Consider the following 21114-nt stretch of genomic DNA (forward strand, 5'->3'; position numbering starts at 1 on the left):
CATAACTCTTCCAATATGCTGAAATAAATACTTTTCCAATATTCCATAAAAACACAATTGAAAAATGTACTGATGAAGTGGTCAATTCGTCACTGTTTTTATTCAATCGTTTTCCCTAACCCAGACGTCATAATCGAGTACCACTTGGTTGCGCATCGTTCTGGATGGATCTCCTTGATTTGTTTTCCGTCGATCTTGTTTTCCATTCTGAGCACCACTGCTGTTGATGCCAGGGAGGAAGCTCCTAAGTCTGAACCCTACCTATCGACCCATCGACACATGGACCGAGGACCAATAGGTTTACTTCCGTTCCGAATAAAGGCGTGATCAGCGATTGTATGCCTCAGAAAATCCCGGCGGCGCCCACTGGTTATCACGTTTACCATTACACCACCGGCGCCGCTACAGCCAACAGCTGTTTCGTGTAAAAAGATTTGAACATTTCACTAACACCATCAAGCCTGTTGTTCCGGACCTTATTTAAAGAACTTTGGCCATTTTCAGCAGTTGATTGTTTCTCCAGAGTCCTGGATAAACAGTAGATAAGGGCGTCTCTACATTTTTGAACAAACCGCAAGATTCTGGAAAGTCCTGAAACTTAAGGAAAATTCTACAAATTCCAGGAAAAATACGGGAATGTCAGATAAGTCTGTGAACTTCAAGGAAGTCTGCAAAATTCTACTCATTTCAGCGAAGTTTAGGAACTTAAAAAAAATTCGTCAACTTCAATGAAAATACAGACAACTTCAGTAAATTCCGCTTACTCCAGGAAATTCAGTGAACTTCAGGAAATCTCAGAAAATATCAGGGAAGTTTGTGAACCTTAAAAAGACTGTAAACTTTATAGAAAACTGTGAACTTCCGGAACGTTCTACAAACATGCGAAAATGTTTGCGAACATCAAGAGAGTTCTGAACACAACATGAAGGTTTAGTAAACTTCAGGGAACTTTTGTTAACTTTCGTAAATTTTTAACGAATTGAAGAAAATTTTATCTGTGAAGTCTGTGAACTGTGAAAAATTCTAATGGACTCAGGAAAGTCTGTGGATTTCTTAAATTACTAACTCCAACATTACTCAGCAAACAATTACTTTAAAAACATATGTGAGTTTCCAACAGTACAGTGCACAAGTACAAGAAAGTTATCAAAGCTATAATAAAATATTGCATACTTCAGGAATATGCTACGATCTTCAAAAAAAAGGTCAGCTCACTTTTAGAAAATTTCTGCAAACTCCAAGGAAATTCTAAGCCTTCAGGAAAATGTTGTGTAGTTATGAAAAATTCAGAGATTTACTTGAAAGTTCACTTCAAAACAAATCTGGTAATTTTAGGAAAGATCAGCGTATATTCTTCGGAAAAATTTAATAAACTGCTGGAAAAAAAAAATTAAATTCAGAAAACTTTTATTAACTTGGATAAAATTCTGCGAGCTTCAAGAAAACTCAGCATGTTTTTGGAAAGTTCTGCAAACTTCAGGAATATTCTGCAAATTTCAGGAAAATTTTTGGAACTTCAGAGAAGTCTCGGAACTTCAGGGAAGCCTATACATGGTTCGGCAATTTAAGTACTACATTGAAACAAACAGATAAATTGATCTAAACAAAAACATTTTTCAAATTCATTCAATTTCACTTGAAAACAAATCACTTTTTGAAAATTCACTGTTCAAGTTCAACTTGTTCGCCCTTGAGTTCAACCACTCACCGCAGACGATCGAGGAACGCATAGTACAAGGCCCGCATGTGCTCTTGTGATATTTTATCCCAGGCTACCGCCGCTTCAGGACTTCTACACCTTCAAGTTTTTTAGAGCATACTTCGGCCTCCAACATACCATAAAATGTGCCGCAATCCAGAGTTGGGTTTTCTTCGCTTTGTGAGCCGGTGCCGAGTCTTGTTGGAAAACCTAATCCCTGGAACCAAAATGACGAAGTGCCTAGAATTTTGCCAATAACATCCGTTCCCTCCCAGATTGTGCAGAACCCTTTTGGAAACTAACAAAAGTCCTCAAAACTAAACCGAGACCTATTCCCCCGCTGGTTCCACTGAATTGTCCCAGTGGTTCACCTGATAACACCTGAAGAGAAGGCTGCCGCGATAGGTCAACATTTCGTCAGCTCCCACAATCTCGGACAAAACATCACCAGCCCTCACTGAAATTGCTGCAAATGGATCCAATCGCCACCAGGTTCCTAACATCTTTCCCGAGGAATCCGAGATCACGGCTGACGAACTGTTGGCTTATGTCAAAACTTCCAAAAACATGAAGGCCCCAGGTTTTGACAACATCCTGAATCTGGAGCTCAAGCACTTAAGTTCCAGATTCTACAACAATTTGGCACTGATTTTCAATCAGTGCCTCCGACTTGGCTACTTCTCCTCGTGCCGGAAGTTAGCTAAAGTCATTCCCATTCCGAAGCCTGGGAAAGATCCTTCCTCTCCTTCCAGTTACCGACCCATCAGCCTTCTCTCAGGGTTATCCAAGCTGTCTGGTTTCTAGCATCTGCCGAAGAAAACAAAATATTACTCGAGGAGCAGTTTGGTTTTCGTAAAGGTCGATCAACCGTCCAACAACTGACCCGAGCAACAAACATTCTTAGACGGAACAAGGCTGTTTCAAAAACATCTGCTATGTCATTGTTAGGCGTTGAAAAAGCGTTTGACAATGTCTGACATGATGGTCTGGTGTACAAGTTACATCTATACCGTCGTCCGATCTTCCTCATGAAGATCGTACAAAATTATCTATCGGACAGGACGGTGCATGTGTGCCCCAAGGAAGTATCCTTGGGCCCATCCTGTTCAATCTATTCACCTCCGATATTCCGGCTCTCCCTGATGGTGGATCGTTGTCTCTGTTCGCAGATGACAGGGTAGAGTCATCGGAGCTCTGACTACCAAACTCCAGAGAGGCTTGGATGTTTTGTCTGAGTATTTCAACAGCTGGAAGATCCGTATCAACTTGGCGAAGACCCAGGCTAACAGTAATGATGGGCTAACAGTAATGATGGGCTAACAGTAATGCAGCAGATAACTCCAGCCGAGGTGTGGATTGCTTCTTTTTCTTCTGTTGAGGTCCTCCAACGGCGTAACCTTTGATTTGGCCATCAGTAGGTTGACCGTGACTTCTCCGTCCCGGTTCACACACCGCAAGTATACCACAGCACCGTATGCTTTATCGCTTGCATCGCTGAATCCGTGGAATTCACATGAGATTACATCTCTTCCGAACCTGATCCATCGAGGAACAGACACCGCATCCAACTCGCAAAGATTGGTTCTGAACACCAACCATCGGGACTGAAGCTCATTGCTTAGTGGTTCATCCCAAGAGTACTTCGCCTTCCAAATCTCTTGGAGAAAGAGTTTTCCTTGGACTACTACTGGACCAACTAGTCCGTAGGGGTCGAAAAGACGTGCTATCTCGGAGAGAACAACACGATGCGTGATTGGCCCACCTGGCCTCCAATCCGGAACCTTGATCCACAGTGTGTCCGTAGCCGGCGCCCACGTGAGACCTAACGTCTTCACAGTTGCCTTCTCATCGAAATTCCGGAATTCTCGATCGTCTCGCAGATGCGAGGGTATTGCCGCCAAAATCTTCGGATTGTTGGAGTTCCACTTCCTAAGGTTGAAACCTGACCCTTTCAGAAGCTCCAGGACCTCCTTACAGAGCCGTTCGCCTTCTTCAATGGTATGCGAGCCGGCTAGCATGTCGTCAACATAAAAGCTCTTTTTGACCACCACTGAAGCTACGGGATAGCGCTCTGCTCCCTCTTCAGCACACTTATTCAGGCAACGAGTGGCAAGATAAGGTGCAGATGATGTACCGTACGTTACAGTTGTGAGCTTGTATGTCCGCAATGGCTCCTCAACCAAATCTCTCCAGAATATCTTATGCAGCAGCTGATCCAGTTCGTGCTGCCATACCATCCTGTACATCTTTTCTGCGTCGCCTACAACAGCATATTTAAACAACCGGAACCGCAAAAGGATGCTCCGTAGGTCATCTTGAACGACAGGTCCCACCATTAGGACGTCATTCAAAGACACACCCGAATCCGTGGAACAGGATGCATCGAAGATTCCGGACCAGATTCCTCGTTTTCATTTACTACCTCCGTCATATGACCCATGGACAAGTATTCGTGCACGAAAGCCGTGTACAACACCTTCATTTCCTGGTTGGCATTCAGCCGTTTCTCCAGGGAAAGGTAACGTTTCTTCGCTATCGCCTTCGATTCTCCCAGTTTTTCCAGCATGTGCTTCCTTTTCGACAGCGTTACGCGGAACTTCCCATCAGGATCTCTAGTAGTCGTCTCTTCAAAGATGGCTTCACATGCAGACTCCTCGATGGATAGACAGCTCTTCGTGTGGCATGATTCTAATTCCCAGAATTTGGCTAGCTCCTCGTAAAGGTCTTCCGTAGTCACCGACGACGAAGCTACCGTGCTGTAGCTCACGATAGATGTTTCAGGAATTCCCCCGGCTGCAATCCATCCCAGCTGCGTATTTCGCAGTATTATTCCCGAATTAGAGAGCTTCCGCTGGGCATTCAACAGAAGATCTTAGAAAATTACTGCTCCCAAAATCACATCGATGACTCCGGATTCATTGAAGGTTGGATCCGCAAGAGAAATTCCCTCTGGGAGACAGGTTGGACGTAATTTTTGATAACACGTAGAACTTCAGCTCACACGATACATACGATGAGGTACACGATGAGACCGTTGCTAACACTGCTTGCTTACTAACTGATGAACAACCACCAACTCCTTTTACAGGCAGATTTTCCCGAAGCTGTTGGAAGTTCAGCCTCTGAGACAACGTTATGCAGATCTGAGATCCGTTTTCTAACAAAGCGCGTTCAAGAATGGTGTTTCCGTGACGATCACCGAGTTTCACGATAGCGGTAGATAGTAGCGCAATGTTTGAATGATGGTGTGTTTTGGATGGTGTTGCAGTGTGGTGTATTGGTGGGAGGTGGGCGTGCATTCTGCGAAGTACTTGGTGTTTGTGTAGACTGTGGGTTGGGGAGCGAAGTGTTCCGGTTTTGGGCCTGATTGGATTGCTGTTGTGGTAGATTCGCGGCTTGAGGTCTCTTCGGTAAAACTTGGAAGGAGGGCTGACTAGCTCCTGATTCACTGGACTCACGTACGGATGAAGCAGATAATGATGATTCTGTCCGCACTTGCTACACGTAGACCTCAAACAATCCATAACGAAGTGCCCTGATCGTAAACAGTTCAAGCACAATCCAAGCTTCCGAACAATCGCCTTCCTATCGATGACCTTCATCTTCCCAAAGCGCCTAAACTGTTCAATGGAATGTGTTCCGCCGTTGCAGACTTGTCAATTTCCATTCATAGACACTGCAGCGTGAATCACTGGGTTCTTGAACGGTCGTTTGAAATCACTGCTTCTTCGCGCAGATGTAGACTGCAGGATAGCACAGTGTTTCTCCAGGAACTCCACCATGGACTTGTACGACGGAATGTCCTTTGAACTATGATGCGTTTCCCAGTGACGAATCGTAACGTCATCCAGCTTCTGGGAAAGCATGAAGGCTAGCAGAGTGCTCCAATCGTTAGTATTCTCTCCTAACTTCTCCAACTGTTGAAGGTTGATTCTGAATGTTGTTAGGACATGGTTCAGCCCCTGGAAGCGCTCGGACTTCATTGGTGGAATCGAGAAAATTGTCCTCATATGTTCTTGTGCGATGAGCTTATGATTCTCGTACTTAGATTCCAGAGTAGCCCAAGCAAGATTGTAGTTTGCTGCAATGACTTGAATCTGGTTGATTTGTAGTAGAGCGTCGTCCTTCAACGACGTACGTAAATAGTTGAACTTATCTATCATATTCAGTTGGTTGTTGTCGTGCATCAACGACTTGAAGTTGTCCCAAAAGTTAATCCATTCGGACAGCTTACCAGAGAACGTAGGAAGCCTCAGTTCTGGATACTTCATCCTCGACGGCTGGCAAACCTCGACTCCTGGTTGCCGTTCAGCTACAACTCCAGAGTTTCCGACCGACTTCGAATTTAAATGCTCGGAAGTATTTGTTTTTAAATTCCTTGCAAATCTCCTCGTTTTCCCTCTGACGTGCCTCAGCCATGGACACATGATCTGTAGATCCTTCGCCAGTTGCATCCTCAGCGCCTTCATCAACACCCAAGTCATCAGTGAGAACTTCGATTTTCACCCGCACTTCACAATATTTATCGTACACTTCATCTAATTTCTTCATACGAAACTGCACTACACCTCTATCACGTTCTTCTTCGTACGTTGATAAGAACTCTTCAATGTTCTCCAACGTAATCGAAGCATGACGTTCCTGCTTAACAAGCGCTCTCAGATCAGACACTGGCATAATTACTGGATTCAATTCACCTTTTCACTGAAGCACAACTCACTCCCGAGACCTCAAGCGACCGTACGAATTGACTGACGACAGGCCAAAATTATCAAAGTGTTATCCCGCAACAAAGTAAATTGCACCTTAAGTCGAAAAAAAATCAAATGATAATTAACATGCTGGTACATAATGGATTTGCCGTTTCGGAACACTAAACGCGAAAAAGTAAATAAATAGATTAGGACTAAACTGTGCGTCACGAAACATAGACCATTAGGATGGAATGAGTTTTTGATGGTTTGCATTAATCCTCATCTTAAATAAAAACCCAATAACCCTAACTACGCTCACACGCACATCGGCAAGCAGGTGTCGTCCCGTTTTCAATAATGCCGATGATGCAAAACAATTACACCTACGTGCAGTGCATGTATTCATCCAGTTAGCGAGCAAAGTTTTACACACGCAACAAGGTTGCTCTACTGCTGCAATTCATGTGACATTATGATTTACATTAGACTTGCGGTGCTAATTGAGATAATGTGACTTGTTGGTTCATACCCTTCGTAATCAACACAACACCACGGGAATAATACGGTCTTCTTCCGAAAATTGGTTCATACTGTCTGTATACATGTGCATATCTCATCCATAGACCAATATTTGCCTAATCCAGACACATGTAATGAAACGAAGCACGCAAAAAATAATAAAAACGAGTGCAAACAAACACCAGCAGCGACCGCTTGTATGGTGACGTCACTGACTGTCACTCCGTCGCTTCTGCTTCACGTGTTTCTGCTACGACGGACCAATTAAGGATATACCTTTGACATTTTGATTGCAGCCCTCCGCCGCCGCCGCCGTCGCCAAGGGATATACACATAAAGCGAGCAGAAGAGCGTATGTAGATGAACGGGAAATATTAAATGTCACACCGTCAGTGTCGATTTTCGCCCATTTATAGATGGGAGAAATTAAGGCGTGCATAGATTCGCTGTTAGTACAGTCGACTCTCCCTAACTCGATATGGAGAGGAGACCAGTCGAGTTAGGCAGGATATTGCGGTATGGGTGAAGTGCGGTCAAAGTAGCCTGGGTCCGAGTCGAGACGCCAGAATGGAATGTCAGTGAACATCGTATAGAACGGGTTGAAAATGCGTGCACACATTCTACCATGATTGAACCACTTCACTGCATGCACTATCAGTAAACAAATCAAATTTTAAATACTGTGACCCTATCTCTGCCTTTTTCTTACTACAGTGAATCGAGAATCAACGTTTGCGCATATCTTAAAATATATCTCAAAGCTATCAGTAATTGTGTAAAATTTTTTATCTATTTTTTGCTTAGTATCTATCATAATCCATATCAGGAGTGATATAATCCAAAGGGGTGTGCTGAATTGTACAAAAGTTGAACTAATCCAAGATATGAGTCTTACGGCTTCGTTTCAATAGATTAGCATGGTTGATCTTTGCAACCGATTTCGTAGAAAACCGAAAAATGTAGATTTTTACGAAATATAGGGTGTCCTAGAAAGTATAAGCACACTTCATTAAGCAAGTAAAATAACGTTATCTCTTTCAATTGGATGAAACTAATCCGCAGTTCCTTTAATCGTATGCCAATGAGCGAGCTTTTGATCTGACGCTGCCCATGAGCTTCAGCAGTGATTCCTTGGCGATATTTGTTGCTACTTTTGGTCCAGTCTTTTTAAAATTCTTCGATTGAATTCGCTACCTTAAAGCGTTTCCGTTTCCCAAAATGTTTCGATTGACCGGGCCTTCGGATAATTCGAAGGATTCATCTATTTTGGCACGTACTGCAATTTGTTTGCTTTGCACCAAGCTACCGTGTCTTTCGAGTAGAGCATTGACACCAAATCGGACCAAAATAGTACTGGGCCATCATGTTGACGGATCATGGGCTGAAGACGCCGATTCATGCACTGCCGAACGTAAATTTCAGTGTTCATCGTCTCCTTTGTCACAAGTTGCTTTGACAACTTGCCACACACATATCGCTTGTCTTCTTATCAAATTTTTCGGTAAAAATTGACTTATCGGCATCGTCCTGACCATACTACAATAGATCAAATAAATGGTCGCAGTGGTAATGTACCCAACAGTAAAAAACTACAAGGGACAGCTCTATGGGGTTGTACGCAATGGTGACGTAGGACTAAGTGGTCTTATGTATATAATAAATGTTATTTGTTAACTGCAGCCGGAGCTTGTGTTTTGTGTAGGAATAGGAATTTGAGCGGGGTTCTCTCTGTTTGTACTCTTTAGTATGACACGCTTGACATAGATGGCCCACAGCGACTCACCAAGAGTTACTGATTCCGACCAAAAGCGGTGCGGCTTCTTCCTCCTTCTATGGATGCTCATGTGGGCTGCAGCTCGCTGTTTGCAGGCAGCCTTTCGTTGTGTACTGGAGAACAATGTTCAACGCCACGCGCCGAAAGCACTGCTGCTGCTGATGTCGAAGACCGGATACCACCACACACGGTGATTGGAGCTGAATCCGATCAGCGGTTGAGGCAAGCCTTGATAGCTACATAGCTGCTTGCGGGGAGCCTTTTGTTGTGTACTGGAGAACACCACCACGCGGTGATTGAATAAACAGATGGAATTCAACTTTGAAATCTGTGTTAGGGAAATCGCATTTCGCAGGCAATCGGTGATAATTTTAATTATCATAGTCACAGTTGCACATTCGTGCAATTTTCAAAAGTGATATTTTGAAAAATGAAAAAGTCTTAAATTTGACAGATGTGTAGACATATTTCTGAACGAATGGTGATAAAATTATTGAAATTGGTCCAGGGGCAGTTGAGTTATTAACGTTCAAAATCTTTCATAATTTTGTTACTTGTTCCATTTTTGGTTTTCACAAAGTGTACCCCCATATAGAAAACACAGACGTAGTACTACGTCAAAAAAAAATCACGGACAGTGTAGTATTGGTCTCCCGAAAGCGTCTTGTAGTCAAATTTGACATATCAAGACCAACAATTGAAATGGCCTTAACTCCATTTTGTAAACAAACCTTGTAAGACCATTTTCTCGCGAACCGAAACCTTCATTAGCAAACCTAAACCACAATCGAGTAGAGGAGAATTTCCCCTACCTGCTCATTATGTTGGTTTGTCTTTCCGGACTTCGGTTCGCGAGAAAATGGTCTTACAAGGTTTGTTTACAAAATGGAGTTAAGGCCATTTCAATTGTTGGTCTTGGTATGTTTCATCATCCATGATAACACTCGCCAATTTTTCACACAGCAGGCGGCTATCATAAAGCTTCCAAGCCCTCAGTTTGACGGATGGGGCTTGTTTCAGACTACGTTTCGGCTTAGCTTCTGTTTCTTGAACGTTTTCAGCCCATTTCTTGCCAAAGTACGTTGGACGTTACTTTTAGATGTTCTCTAATAGTCCTTATTGACGAAAGCTTGGTGATCTATTGGTCCACATTTTGGTCTACCGGTCCCTGTTTAAAGCATCCACCAACAATCAACCAGGACGAAGGAAGGATAAGACCCTGGTTTTCAGGGCGGAGGACTTTCCGCCTCTTCATGGACAAGTGAATTCACGGGTGCGATATGACCCCCCCCCCCCCCCCTCAAGAAACGTCTGGATCTTCTGATGGACAAAGCTTTCCATCCCCCTGGATTCTGGAGACCACCAACAGCTCAAACAAATAATCCCGATCTGTTTTCAGCGGATGAACTGATGGAGATTTGCATCAACATGACCAGTGCTCTTCGTAAGTGCCACAGTAAACCCGAGCAGATCAAAGTTCTTGGTAAGTTCATCATCCTGTATCCAGTATCGTTACCTGGAACGCTTGCTCTGTAAGAGCAAAATAGACTGAGCTTGCCGACATCCTCCGCAAGCACAGCATCGACGTGGGTCTTCTAACCGAGACCCACCTTCTGGTTGCCTGACCACAACATTATCCGGCTTGATCGCATCAGCATCAGCATCAGCATGTAGCGGTCATCGTCAGAAAGGGAATCGAGTTCTGCACTCTGCCCCACATCCGCTTTTCTATCATCGAGGCCCTTAGTGTGGAGTCGTTGACTGCATACGTCCAGTTCATCGCCGTCTACTGCCCTCGACACCATCACCCGTATCGGTTCCCACTTCGTTGTTAGAGGAGATCTGAATGCTCGCCATGCGGCCTGGCGGAACTAACAACAGAACTAGAACGGTTGTCTGCTGATCGACCACTCACAGCTCATCGACCACTCCGTTTGGTTCTCGGACGAGTCAACATTCATCTCATCGGCGGGCAACCCATCGACGTTAGACTTGTTCCTGACAAATACTGGCTTGTCCAAGCCGGTAGCACTGAACGAACTCAGCCATCCATTGACGGCAATCGACTGTGCAGGAAGGCAGCTTCCACACCTGCGTAGGATATCGCACCCAATCAACACACATGGGCCGGGACCAACGGCGAAGGAGACCAGAGATTTTGATGCTTCAGAAAAATACCACCGACCGCGGCTGGGATTGAACCCGAGAAGGCAGTCACGCTTACCACTACACTACCGGCGCCGGCATAACCGAAAGTTTTTTGTTGGCGTAGTAGACAATCAGCCGTCGCTTTCCCCTGTTACGTTGTTGAGAAGCCCTCCCTGGCAACGACCCGTTATCTGTTTGTGAAAATTAATAATTGTTCATTCCACAATCGCACTTCATGTAGTACAGACGTTTAAATAAACTTTTCTCCGTTTTTCTTGTTAAACCGTATACTTCGTTTGGAGTCTCCCGTTTGTCCCTTAAAGAGGTTATGGGCACCACCGCGAAGGACGTTTCGTGCAACATCCCGTTGCTGCGTGGAAGCGGAGCTGACTTCCAAAACTGGAGTTATCGAGTGTGCCTGTTCCTGGAAGCCAAAGGCGTCGCAGATGTGCTGACCGAAGTGGCTCCAACGGAACAAGCTGCAAAGAAGAAGTTTGAAGAAACGGACCGGATCTCCAAAGCGTTGCTGGTGGGTTGCCTGTCGGACGAATGCCTCGAGATCGTTCGAGAGAAGGCGACCACGAAGGAGATGTGGGTCAGTCTGGAGGCGGCTTATGCGAAGAAGTCTGTCGCGAGCCAAACGTTAGTACTGAAGCAGTTGGCTCGTTTGCAGATGAAGGAAGGGGACATGCAGACGCATCTACTTGAATTCGACGGGCTCGTGAGAAAATTGAAGACGGCCGGAGCAACTCTGGCGGAAAGTGATCTGGTGTCGCAGCTTTTCTTGACGCTTCCAGACTACTTTGGATCCCCTAGTCACGGCCCTGGAGAACGTCGCGGAAGAAGACCTGAATTTGGACCTCGTCAAGCAGCGTCTATTGGCTGAAGAAAGGAAGCGATCCGACCGGCAGGTCGATTCAAGATCCCAAAAGAAGTCCCAGAAATTCCTCGGTAAGTGCCACAAATGCGGGCGTCGCGGCCACATCAAAAAGGATTGTCGGCAGCGTGAAGCCAATTCAGCGAAGAAGAATGCCATCAGTTTCATGGCCGATGCAAACATGACCACCTGGTTGGCGACAAGTTCGTTTTTGCTGCCCTGAAGAAGATGACCAGTCGCGTGGAGATCAAGGTCGCCAAGGAAGGAGAAGCTATGCTTGCTGAACAGATTGGCGAAATCAACGTGACCAGCAGGAATGTGCTCTACGTTCCAGAACTACGTGAAAACCTGATATCCGTCAGGAAGATGGCCAATGCTGGGATCGATGTCTTGTTCTCTGGAAACGTAGCAGTTTTTAAGAAAAGTGGTAAGTTACTGGCCACTGGACACCTTCGAGGCAGCCTGTACAAGCTTGAGCTGTCGTTGGAGGAAGTTGAAGCGAATCGCTGCGAAGTATCGATTGGAAACCTGTGGCATCGTCGACTGGGGCATATCGGCCAACGCAGATTGAAGACCATGGCTAAAATTGATTTCTGCGACGCCTGCGTGCAAGCCAAGCAATGCCGAGAACCGTTCAACGGAACGCGAACTAGGGCCAGCCGGAGCGGATTCATTCTGATGTTTGCGGATCGATCGATCCGCCGGCATGGGATGGTTCTCGTTACATAGTCTGTTTCGTCGACGACCATACTCATTTCTCGATGATATATTTGCTGAAACGCAAATCAGAGGTATTCGAGAAATTTCAGGAATTCGAAGCAAAGGTCACGGCTATGCTGGGAAAGTCCATTTCAAGAATGACGGTGGACCAGGGACGGGAGTACTGTTCCACAAATCAGCGGAGAGGTTCAACCGAACCTTGGTTGAAAAACTCCGTTCCGTGCTCATCCAATCCAATGTGCCGAAGCAGCTGTGGTCCGAAGCAGCCCTCGCCTGCGTTTACTTGATGAACCGAAGTCCAATAAGTGCGTTGCCCTCTGGTGTTACCCCGGCTGAGATGTGGTTCGGTATCAGACCGGATCTGGACAAACTTCGTGCGTTTGGCTGCAAGAGTTTCGTGTGGATTCCGAAGCACCAAAGGCGTAAGTTGGATGCGCTCCGAACGGCTACCGCGTGTGGGACCCGGTGGCTCGAAAGCTTACGATTGCTCGAGACGTCAAGTTTGATGAGTCGTCCTTCCCATACGCTGTGATGCAGCAAGAAGACGATGTCCCATTGACCGTCCACTTCCCGTTCGAGCAAGAAGGGGAACGTTGCCAGCCGCCCCTCCCTCCCACAGATGAAATTCATGAAGCCAATAATGAACCTGAAATCAATCGAATTGAAGCAGAACCCGACGATGATCTTGAAGAACCGGTTGAAGAACCAGAAAATGCGCTAGCTTCGCCCACAGAAAGACGCGAAATTCCTAGATAATTGTCGTCGAGGCATAGCGGACGGGAGCGCAGGCTCCCCGGTAAGTTATTTGATTACTTTATCGGTTATAGAGCTATTTCTGGCGAATTGATTTCCGCAGATATACCCGAATCGTTTGATGAACTGCCCCAGCCACCCAGATGTCGATGGCTGCGGTACGAGATGAGTTAGGTTCCATGGAGGAGAACAAGGTCTGGCGTCTTACGAGCTGTCCGAAGGGAGTGAAGCATCTGAAATCGAAATGGGTATTTCGGCTGAAGGACGATTCGGCCGGCAATGCGGTCAAACATAAGGCGACACTGGTGGTGAAAGGATTCCTGCAGAAGGCTGGAGTCGATTACGAGGAGACATTCGCTCCTGTTGTAAAACTGGCCACCATCAGGATGGTTCTCGCGGTCGGAGTGCAACAGTGTTTCCACTTCCATCAAATGGACGTCAAGACGGCGTTTTTGCACGGCGACCTGAAAGAGGAATTGTACATGGCGGTTCCCGACGGTGTTGCAGCGTCCCCTAATACAGTGTGCCGCCTACTCAAGTCCCTGTACGGCCTCAAGCAATCCCCAAGGTGCTGGAACGAAAAGTTCAACGATCGGTTGCTGAGTTTGGGATTTCGTCGATCGCTGCACGACTACTGCCTATCATTCTGTATGTGGACGATTTGCTCATCGCTGGGAGGAAGATTGAAACGATTGAGAATCTGAAGAAAGCCCTGAGTTCGACGTTCAAGATGACGGACTGCGGTGAGATCAGTCGTTTCCTAGGTATGAAACTAGAATACTACCGTTCGACGAATTCCATGAAACTCTCTCAAGAAACGAATATCGAAAAAATATTGATAGGCTTTAAGATGACGGATTGTAACCCGACCAAGACGCCTATGGAGAAGAACCTGGTTGTTTCCCGTGATGGTGAGTCAACCCAAGAATCGTACCGTGAGCTGCTGGGCACAATTATGTACGTAATGCTGTGCACCAGGCCTGATTTGTGTTTCCCCGTCGGATTCCTGGGCCGTTACCAACAGAACCCAACAGCTTTCAATCGAAAATCGTCAAGTGACGACGAAGCTGTAAACCATCACCTTCCATTTGAAGTCAAGGGGTAGGTCACTCCACACACCAATCTTGTGTCATCTTTTTTGTCAGTGTGCCACAGGTGTGCTGATTGTGCCGGTCATAGAGCAAGCTGCGATTGTTTGTAAAATACCCATCCCGGCATCCTAGTATTTCTGAAACTTTGAATGTTTTGGTTTGAAATCGCAAGGATAAATCGGAATGAGGATGACGCGGGAAGTGGCGGGTTTGCAAAATTTTGGTGTTTTGTGTTCATAGGATAATAAAAGTCTTGTGTCTTAGGGTTTCATAATGCCCTCAATGGCAGACCAGAAACTTAGCCTTTTGTGATGTTAAAAGCAACGGTCTATCAGCGGCCGGTAAGAGTGGGAACCGGTGGGGAATATTGTAAGAGACCGTCTATAGAGGATGATCAATAGACTTCTGTAGTTTGTTTTGTGTGAGTTGCAGCATTATTTGAATATAAGGGTACTATAGTCCACTGCTGGCCTGAGTTCCTCTGGTGTATTCAATTAGAAGATGTTTCTGAATATACAGTCAAACAGTACGTAATGTTGTGAACTACTTCAGTGACAGTTGTCCAGCAGTGCTCCAATTTCATTTACAACAATCCAATACCTACGATATTGTGCCGAATGTGTGCCGAAGGTGAGCCGATGGACGAGCCCCGGCTGTGCCTAATCTAATTTCGGCACAATGTGCAGAGTGACTTAACCCTTGGGTGAAGTCTAGAGATTGATAATTGATATCTGACGCCATTTTGAAACCAAATATGGCGGCTTCCAGTTTAAAAAAAGTAGGAAATACTGTCAAATACCCATCAATATAGGTATTTTTGGATTCGGGATAATGTCCAGAGATTGAAAATCGGTATCCAACGCCAATTTAAAATTCAAGACGGCGGCTTCCATAAAATATGGGTATTTTCAGATCGAGGATGACACGTAGATGCCGAAAATCGATGTCAGATGCCATCTCTGAAATCCAAGATAGCGACTTCTGATTTCACGAAAAGTGGGAAATAATGTCAAGTACCGATCAATGTGAGTATTTCGGACTCGGGGTGACATATAGAGGCCGGAAATCGATGTCCGATGCCATCTTGAAATTCAAGATGATAGCTTACGATTTCAGAAGAAGTGTCAAATACCCTTCAAATGGCGTTGAATATCGATTTTCAGTATCTACGCGTTCCGAAAACACCCAGTATTTGACACTTTTTGCGAAACCCGATGGCCGCCATATTGTATTCCAAAATGGCATCGGATATCGATTTTCTGCATCTACGCATTATCCCCGTTTCGAAAATATCCATATTTTAGTGTATTTGAAACTTTTCCTGCTTCCAACATCACCATTATTTCCAAGCAGACTTGGATTGCCGTGGGTAAGCCTGTTATCAATTCTACAGAAGTCATCGCCGTGAGTGCATCAGGTGACAGCATCAACATCCTGGGTGAGTTCAACGGCGAAATCACCGTTCAAGACGTAACAAGACGCATTTTCGTCACAACAAACCCGGATCTCAACGTTCTCGGTATCGAAACAATCGATCAGTTCGATCTCTGGTCGGTCCCATTCAACTCGCTAGTGAACACCATACAGCACAACTCAAACGCAACCATGCAATCCTTGTAGCTCAAGTTTCCTGAAGTGTTCCAGACCTCGCTCGGATGCTGCACAAAAGCACAGGTAACGCTCTACCGGAAGCCAGATTCTCATCCTGCGTATTTCCCTAAGAGACCGGTTGCCTACGCTGCACTTCCGAAGGTTGATGCTGAGCTCCAAAGGCTTCAAGACAACGGCATCATTTCACCAGTCAAGTTCTCCGATTGGGCTGCTCCTATAGTTGTGTTTCGCAAGTCCGATGTCTCCGTACGCATTTGTGGTTACTATTCTACAGGTCTCAACGATGCCCTCAAGTCAGATCGCCATCCACTGCCACATCCAGACGACATCTACGCCGAACGAGCCGGATCCTGCTAAAACCAACGCTATCTCCGAGATGCCACCACCGATGAATGTATCGCAACTACGTTCGAACCTTGGTGCGATCAACTATTACGGACAATTCGTTGGCCAGATGAAGGAACTTCGAGCGCCGCTTGACCGTCTTCTAAAAAAGGATGCTCCTTGGAAATGGACCGCGGACTGCCAAAAGTCGTTTGACCGTTTCAAAACCATCCTGGTCTCCGATCTCCTGCTGACTCATTTCGACCCCAACAAGGAAATCATCGTCGCTGGAGACGCTTCCAAGAATGGTTTGGGCGCTGTAATCCTACATCGCTTCTCCAACGGCTCCGTCAAAGCCGTCGCTTACGTTTCGAGGTCGCTGACACCTGCAGAAGAAAACTACGGTCAAATTGAGAAGAAAGCGCTCGCGTTGGTATTTGCTGTCACCCGTTTTCACAAGATGATATTCGGACGAAAATGCGTGCTGCAGATCGACCACAAACCGCTCCTTTAAATTTTCTGGAGCAAGAACGGCATTCCCGTTTCAGCCTTGGGCGCTAACAGTTCATCCCAACGGCTAGTTTTGGACATGCCAACGTGAGGTCCCGCTTGATGAGCGGTCATAGCAAACCAGACAAGGAATACGTGATTGCTGCTCTCCAAACGGAATCTGACGTGAAGGCAATTCCCGCAGTACAACTACTACAGCGATCCACATCGAATACGCAGGTCCAGTTGATGGTTATCACTACCTCGTCGTGGTCAATGCCTATTCGAAGTGGCCGGAAATCTTCAGGTCCTGCAGTACAACTACTACAGCGAGATTGGAAATTCTGCAAGAAACTTTCGTAAGGTACGGCAACCAACACACCCTCGTTTCGGACAACGGTACCCAGTTTGTAAGTGCTCAATTCAATTCTGAAAAGAAAATGGGATCCACCACCTGACGACAGCCCCTTACCACCCACAATCGAATGGACAAGCTGAACGCTTTGTCGGCACCCTTAAGAGAGGACTGAAGAAACTCACCGGGGAAACCATGGTAACGTTCCAGCATCTTCAGACGTTCCTCTCAGTTTTCCGGTCAACTCCAAATAGAAGCGCTCCGGATGGTAAGACACCTGCCCATCTATTTTTAGGAAGACCAATACGAACAACGCTGGACCTATTGAAGCCCTGTATTCAGAGTCCAACCTTGGAGAACAAGAAGCAGAACACTTAATTCAACAGACGGCAGGTCTACGCTCAGGTCCATTGTCGTAACACAATCGATTGGATTCCAAGACAGGTAACCAGCTAAAACAACGATATCCGGATAAAAATAATGCCGATCATTCTCCACATCTACGCAATCAACTTCCCTTGGTCTTGCTAGTTGACGAGTTCCACCTACAAGCTCCGAAACCGTTGGTCCCAGCAGTGCTGATAGAAGAACCAATTCCAGATGATGAACTGCTTCCTGATGATGACGAGCCCGATGATGTAATGACGGATGACGAATCTGCTGTTCCTGCTAACAGTGTAAATATTCAAGAACCAGTTCAACAGCGTGAAGAAAGAACTCGTAGACTTCCAGCTTGGCTGGCAACCTACAATCTCTTTAAAAAAAAAGAGAGATGTACCATCGGCGTACACATCAGAAGAATATGTTGCCTGGTAGGCCATGATTTGTAGTCATGGTACGAAAGAAACAAACTGAAAATATTTTGTCAGTTTAGTTCCAACCACCGAAGAGACAAGTCGAAATATAATTAGCTCTCAAACCTAAAACCAGTTCCCTTCTCTTCGAGAACACATCAAAAGCGGTGCAACGGACAGAAATCAACGTCATCATGACATCCCTGAAGTTCACTAAATGTACACTAAACATCTTATTCAGTTTCTTAGTAGCTGATTGAACCACCTTGAAGTTCTCAAAATTTCCCTGAAGCGCCCAAAATGTTAGGAAGTTTTCAGATTTCCCGAGATCCTGGATATTTCCAATCATTCCTCGGACCTTCTTTCAAGTTCCTAACAATATGTGAACCATTCTGGAGTTCTCTAATCTATTCGTTATTCTTCTGAGTATGGGCCTTATTACGGGACACTCGCCGGTGAATACAATCGGCACCGCCAGGATTTTCTGAGGCGTCTCTGATCAAGGGAAGTAAAGCCGTTGGTCCCCGGTTCATGAGTTGATGGGTCGATAGGTAGAGTCCAGGTGCGGGAGCTGCCTTCTTGGCGTCGGTAGCATTGGTACTCAGTACGGCAAACAAGATCGACGAAAAACAAACCAAAGAAAAAAAAATAACTGTTCTGATAGTCTCTCGACGTTATTTGCAATTCCTTGAATTTGTTTGGAGCATTCAGAACATCTTTGGAACATCGTGAAACGGATTGGAAATGATGGACATATACTTTATGAATATAGGTTGGCTTATGCCGTTACTGGGATACTATTCAAGCCCTTGGAATAATCATTTGAATCGTCCTCAGAGTTCATTTTAAATTTGACTGTTGAATAGTTCCGGGCTTCTCCTTACAATCCTAGTGGATTCCACTTCATAAATACCACGTACTTTTACGCAAAATGTCCATGGAATCCTCAAAAGAACTCACCTGATGATCTCCTCGCACATCCCATTGAGTTCTTCCCAGAATTTCCCTGAAATTCTCCACGGAATTTCTTAAGATTACTATCCACAATTTCTCAGAAGTTCTGTGCTGAATACCTTTGGAATTCTTGGATGACGTGCTTGACAGAAACTCTTTAAATTCGCTATTTGCCTCACTACGTCGCTGGAGTCATTTGCATTTTAAGTACATCGATGGGAAGCTGACTTTTATTGACATTTCAATATTGCACAATTTTGACAGATAGACGTCCTAAAACTGAAACCTGTTTCTATAAGCGGACTTCATCACTATCGCTTTCTACCAAACGGATAATCACCATTATGGTGATGTGGAGGATTCCGTAAAGCAGGGATCAACTATCCCCTGCCTCTCCTACGCAGGTGGTTTGCGCATCCTATTAATGGCCACACAATGAGCCAAGTGCTGATGAGATTCCATTCATACTTCTCCGGAATTACGTTCGCCTGGTGACTCATGCATTGTGTGCCTTAGGTACTTGTGAAATCGGTTTTTCGACGCTGGCAGTAAATGATAAGGCCCGGTTTACAAATGTATAGCATGAGATAACACACATGTCAGCGGCACTTTTTTGAATGCGTACCGAACTCGGTAGCTTATCTGTGTTCCACTGATAGACAGAAATAGTGCAACCTATTTTTAGTAGTGTGTTATCAGACTGAGTGTTGAAGTTTCCAAAATCTCCGTGATGCAATCTTAAATTCAGGCGTGGTAAGGTGTTCACATCGATACATGTGTCCGAAGTTCACTGAAATTAACACAAGGGAAAACCACAAAAACAAAAAAGATCCCCCTTTGCCACACTTACATTCAGCTCATCCGCTCCGGAAAGATATCCATATTCCGCATAACTCGCCATGGTTGTTCTATCGCCGTGTGTGTGTTTGCTGTGCAGGTATTCGCAATCTTCCAAACAGGTCTCCGTCGACGTCCAACGCACCTCGTCCGTATATGCAGGCGACGACACCAGGCAATCAATAACAACAGTGCAACAATAACAAAAACAACACCCTTGAATGCCTCTTCGAGCCACACACTTTCACACCCCTTGCTCCGTTGCCCTTCACTATCGGAAAGAACAACTCCGCAATCTTCACCTTATCGTGCTTGGACGATTTCCGAAAACCTTCTTCCTTCCAACTCCCCCACCATAGATCACTTCACTTCACTTCACTTCTTCCACCCAGCCAACCGAGGGCAAAAAACACGCAAAATTCACCTTCCGTTTTAATTTCCCTTCCAATATTATATTTTGTCGTGACGAGTCAAGCAGAAGAAAATTCCCCTGCAGGTCATTCTCTATAGGTCGCCCCCCGTTTCTACGGCATATCGGAAGGCTTTCCACCCACTGTCCGTCGCCACCACCGATTCACTCCGCGGAAAACTCGCAAACCGAACGCAGATTTTCACGACGATTTCCCGTTCCGACAGCCAGGCACCACCGAAATTCGCATCCACAATTTTCTTCTAATTTAATAATAACACCGCATCACGACGACGGCACCAAGCAGAGCAGCACAGTCAGTACCTACAGTATGTGCAAACGATACTCTTCCACTACTGCGATGCCGAGCGATGATGAGCGAGCGAGCGAGCTATCGTTTGCTCACCACACGCGCACAAACACACACATACACATACAAACCCGTTTGCAAGTGCCCTGGCTGTTTTCGATTGATTCAGGGATTGATTGCTATTTCCAAAGCACAGAAAAAGTCTGGTGAGAAGATGCTCTCACTGCCACTGCTCTTTACTGACACTGATGGAATGTGTCATGCAGGCTGACAGCTCACGACTGACACAATATGGTTGGCAATGGTTGCTTTGTTAAAACGGTTGGAATACAGTTTTGCTAAAAACACGATTTCGGCATGGCGAAAATAGTTAAAGGTAGAATGAATCGAAACATTGAGCTATGTGATGATTGTTGAGTTTGGTTCGAACTGATTCAATGAACGGCCAAAGTCTTTACTTGAGTCAACTTAGATTGACTATCAAAAATTACATTTTTTGTAATTGATTCAATGTTTAGTAAAATAGAATTATATTGAAATCATATTCAGCTTGAACAGAAGGAAATTATATTCTGCGTGGAACCAAGGAAATAAGAAAATTATACGCGTTTCACAAGCATATGGGAAACGCATTCATTGTGCTTCTACCGTTCGTTCGACGTGTTGCTACATGTATCAACTGAGCATGGACTACGCTTCAGATAGGGTACGGGAGATTTGAAACAAACGTTGACATGAACTGTCACCCGCATACAG

General features: G+C 45.3%; 1 protein-coding gene across 4 annotated transcripts in view; it reads right to left on the reverse strand.

Moving 5' to 3' along the window:
- LOC135708060 (E3 ubiquitin-protein ligase Nedd-4-like) overlaps positions 1 to 20408 on the reverse strand; it is a 36189-nt gene extending 15781 nt beyond the window's left edge. The window contains exon 1 of one of the 4 annotated variants that reach the window (XM_065230005.1): positions 19653 to 20408. In XM_065230005.1, coding sequence (XP_065086077.1) covers positions 19653 to 19703 — 51 coding nt within the window. In that variant the 5' untranslated portion in view covers positions 19704 to 20408. The remainder of the gene's footprint in view (positions 1 to 19652) is intronic. The other 3 variants (XM_065230004.1, XM_065230006.1, XM_065230007.1) reach the window with 3 other exon arrangements.
- Positions 20409 to 21114: the final 706 nt, after the last annotated feature.

This window comes from Ochlerotatus camptorhynchus, unplaced genomic scaffold (genome assembly GCF_037179485.1).
Source record: "Ochlerotatus camptorhynchus isolate MF236.1 unplaced genomic scaffold, CSIRO-AGI_Acam_v1.1 ptg000325l, whole genome shotgun sequence".
Lineage (NCBI taxonomy): Eukaryota > Metazoa > Arthropoda > Insecta > Diptera > Culicidae > Ochlerotatus > Ochlerotatus camptorhynchus.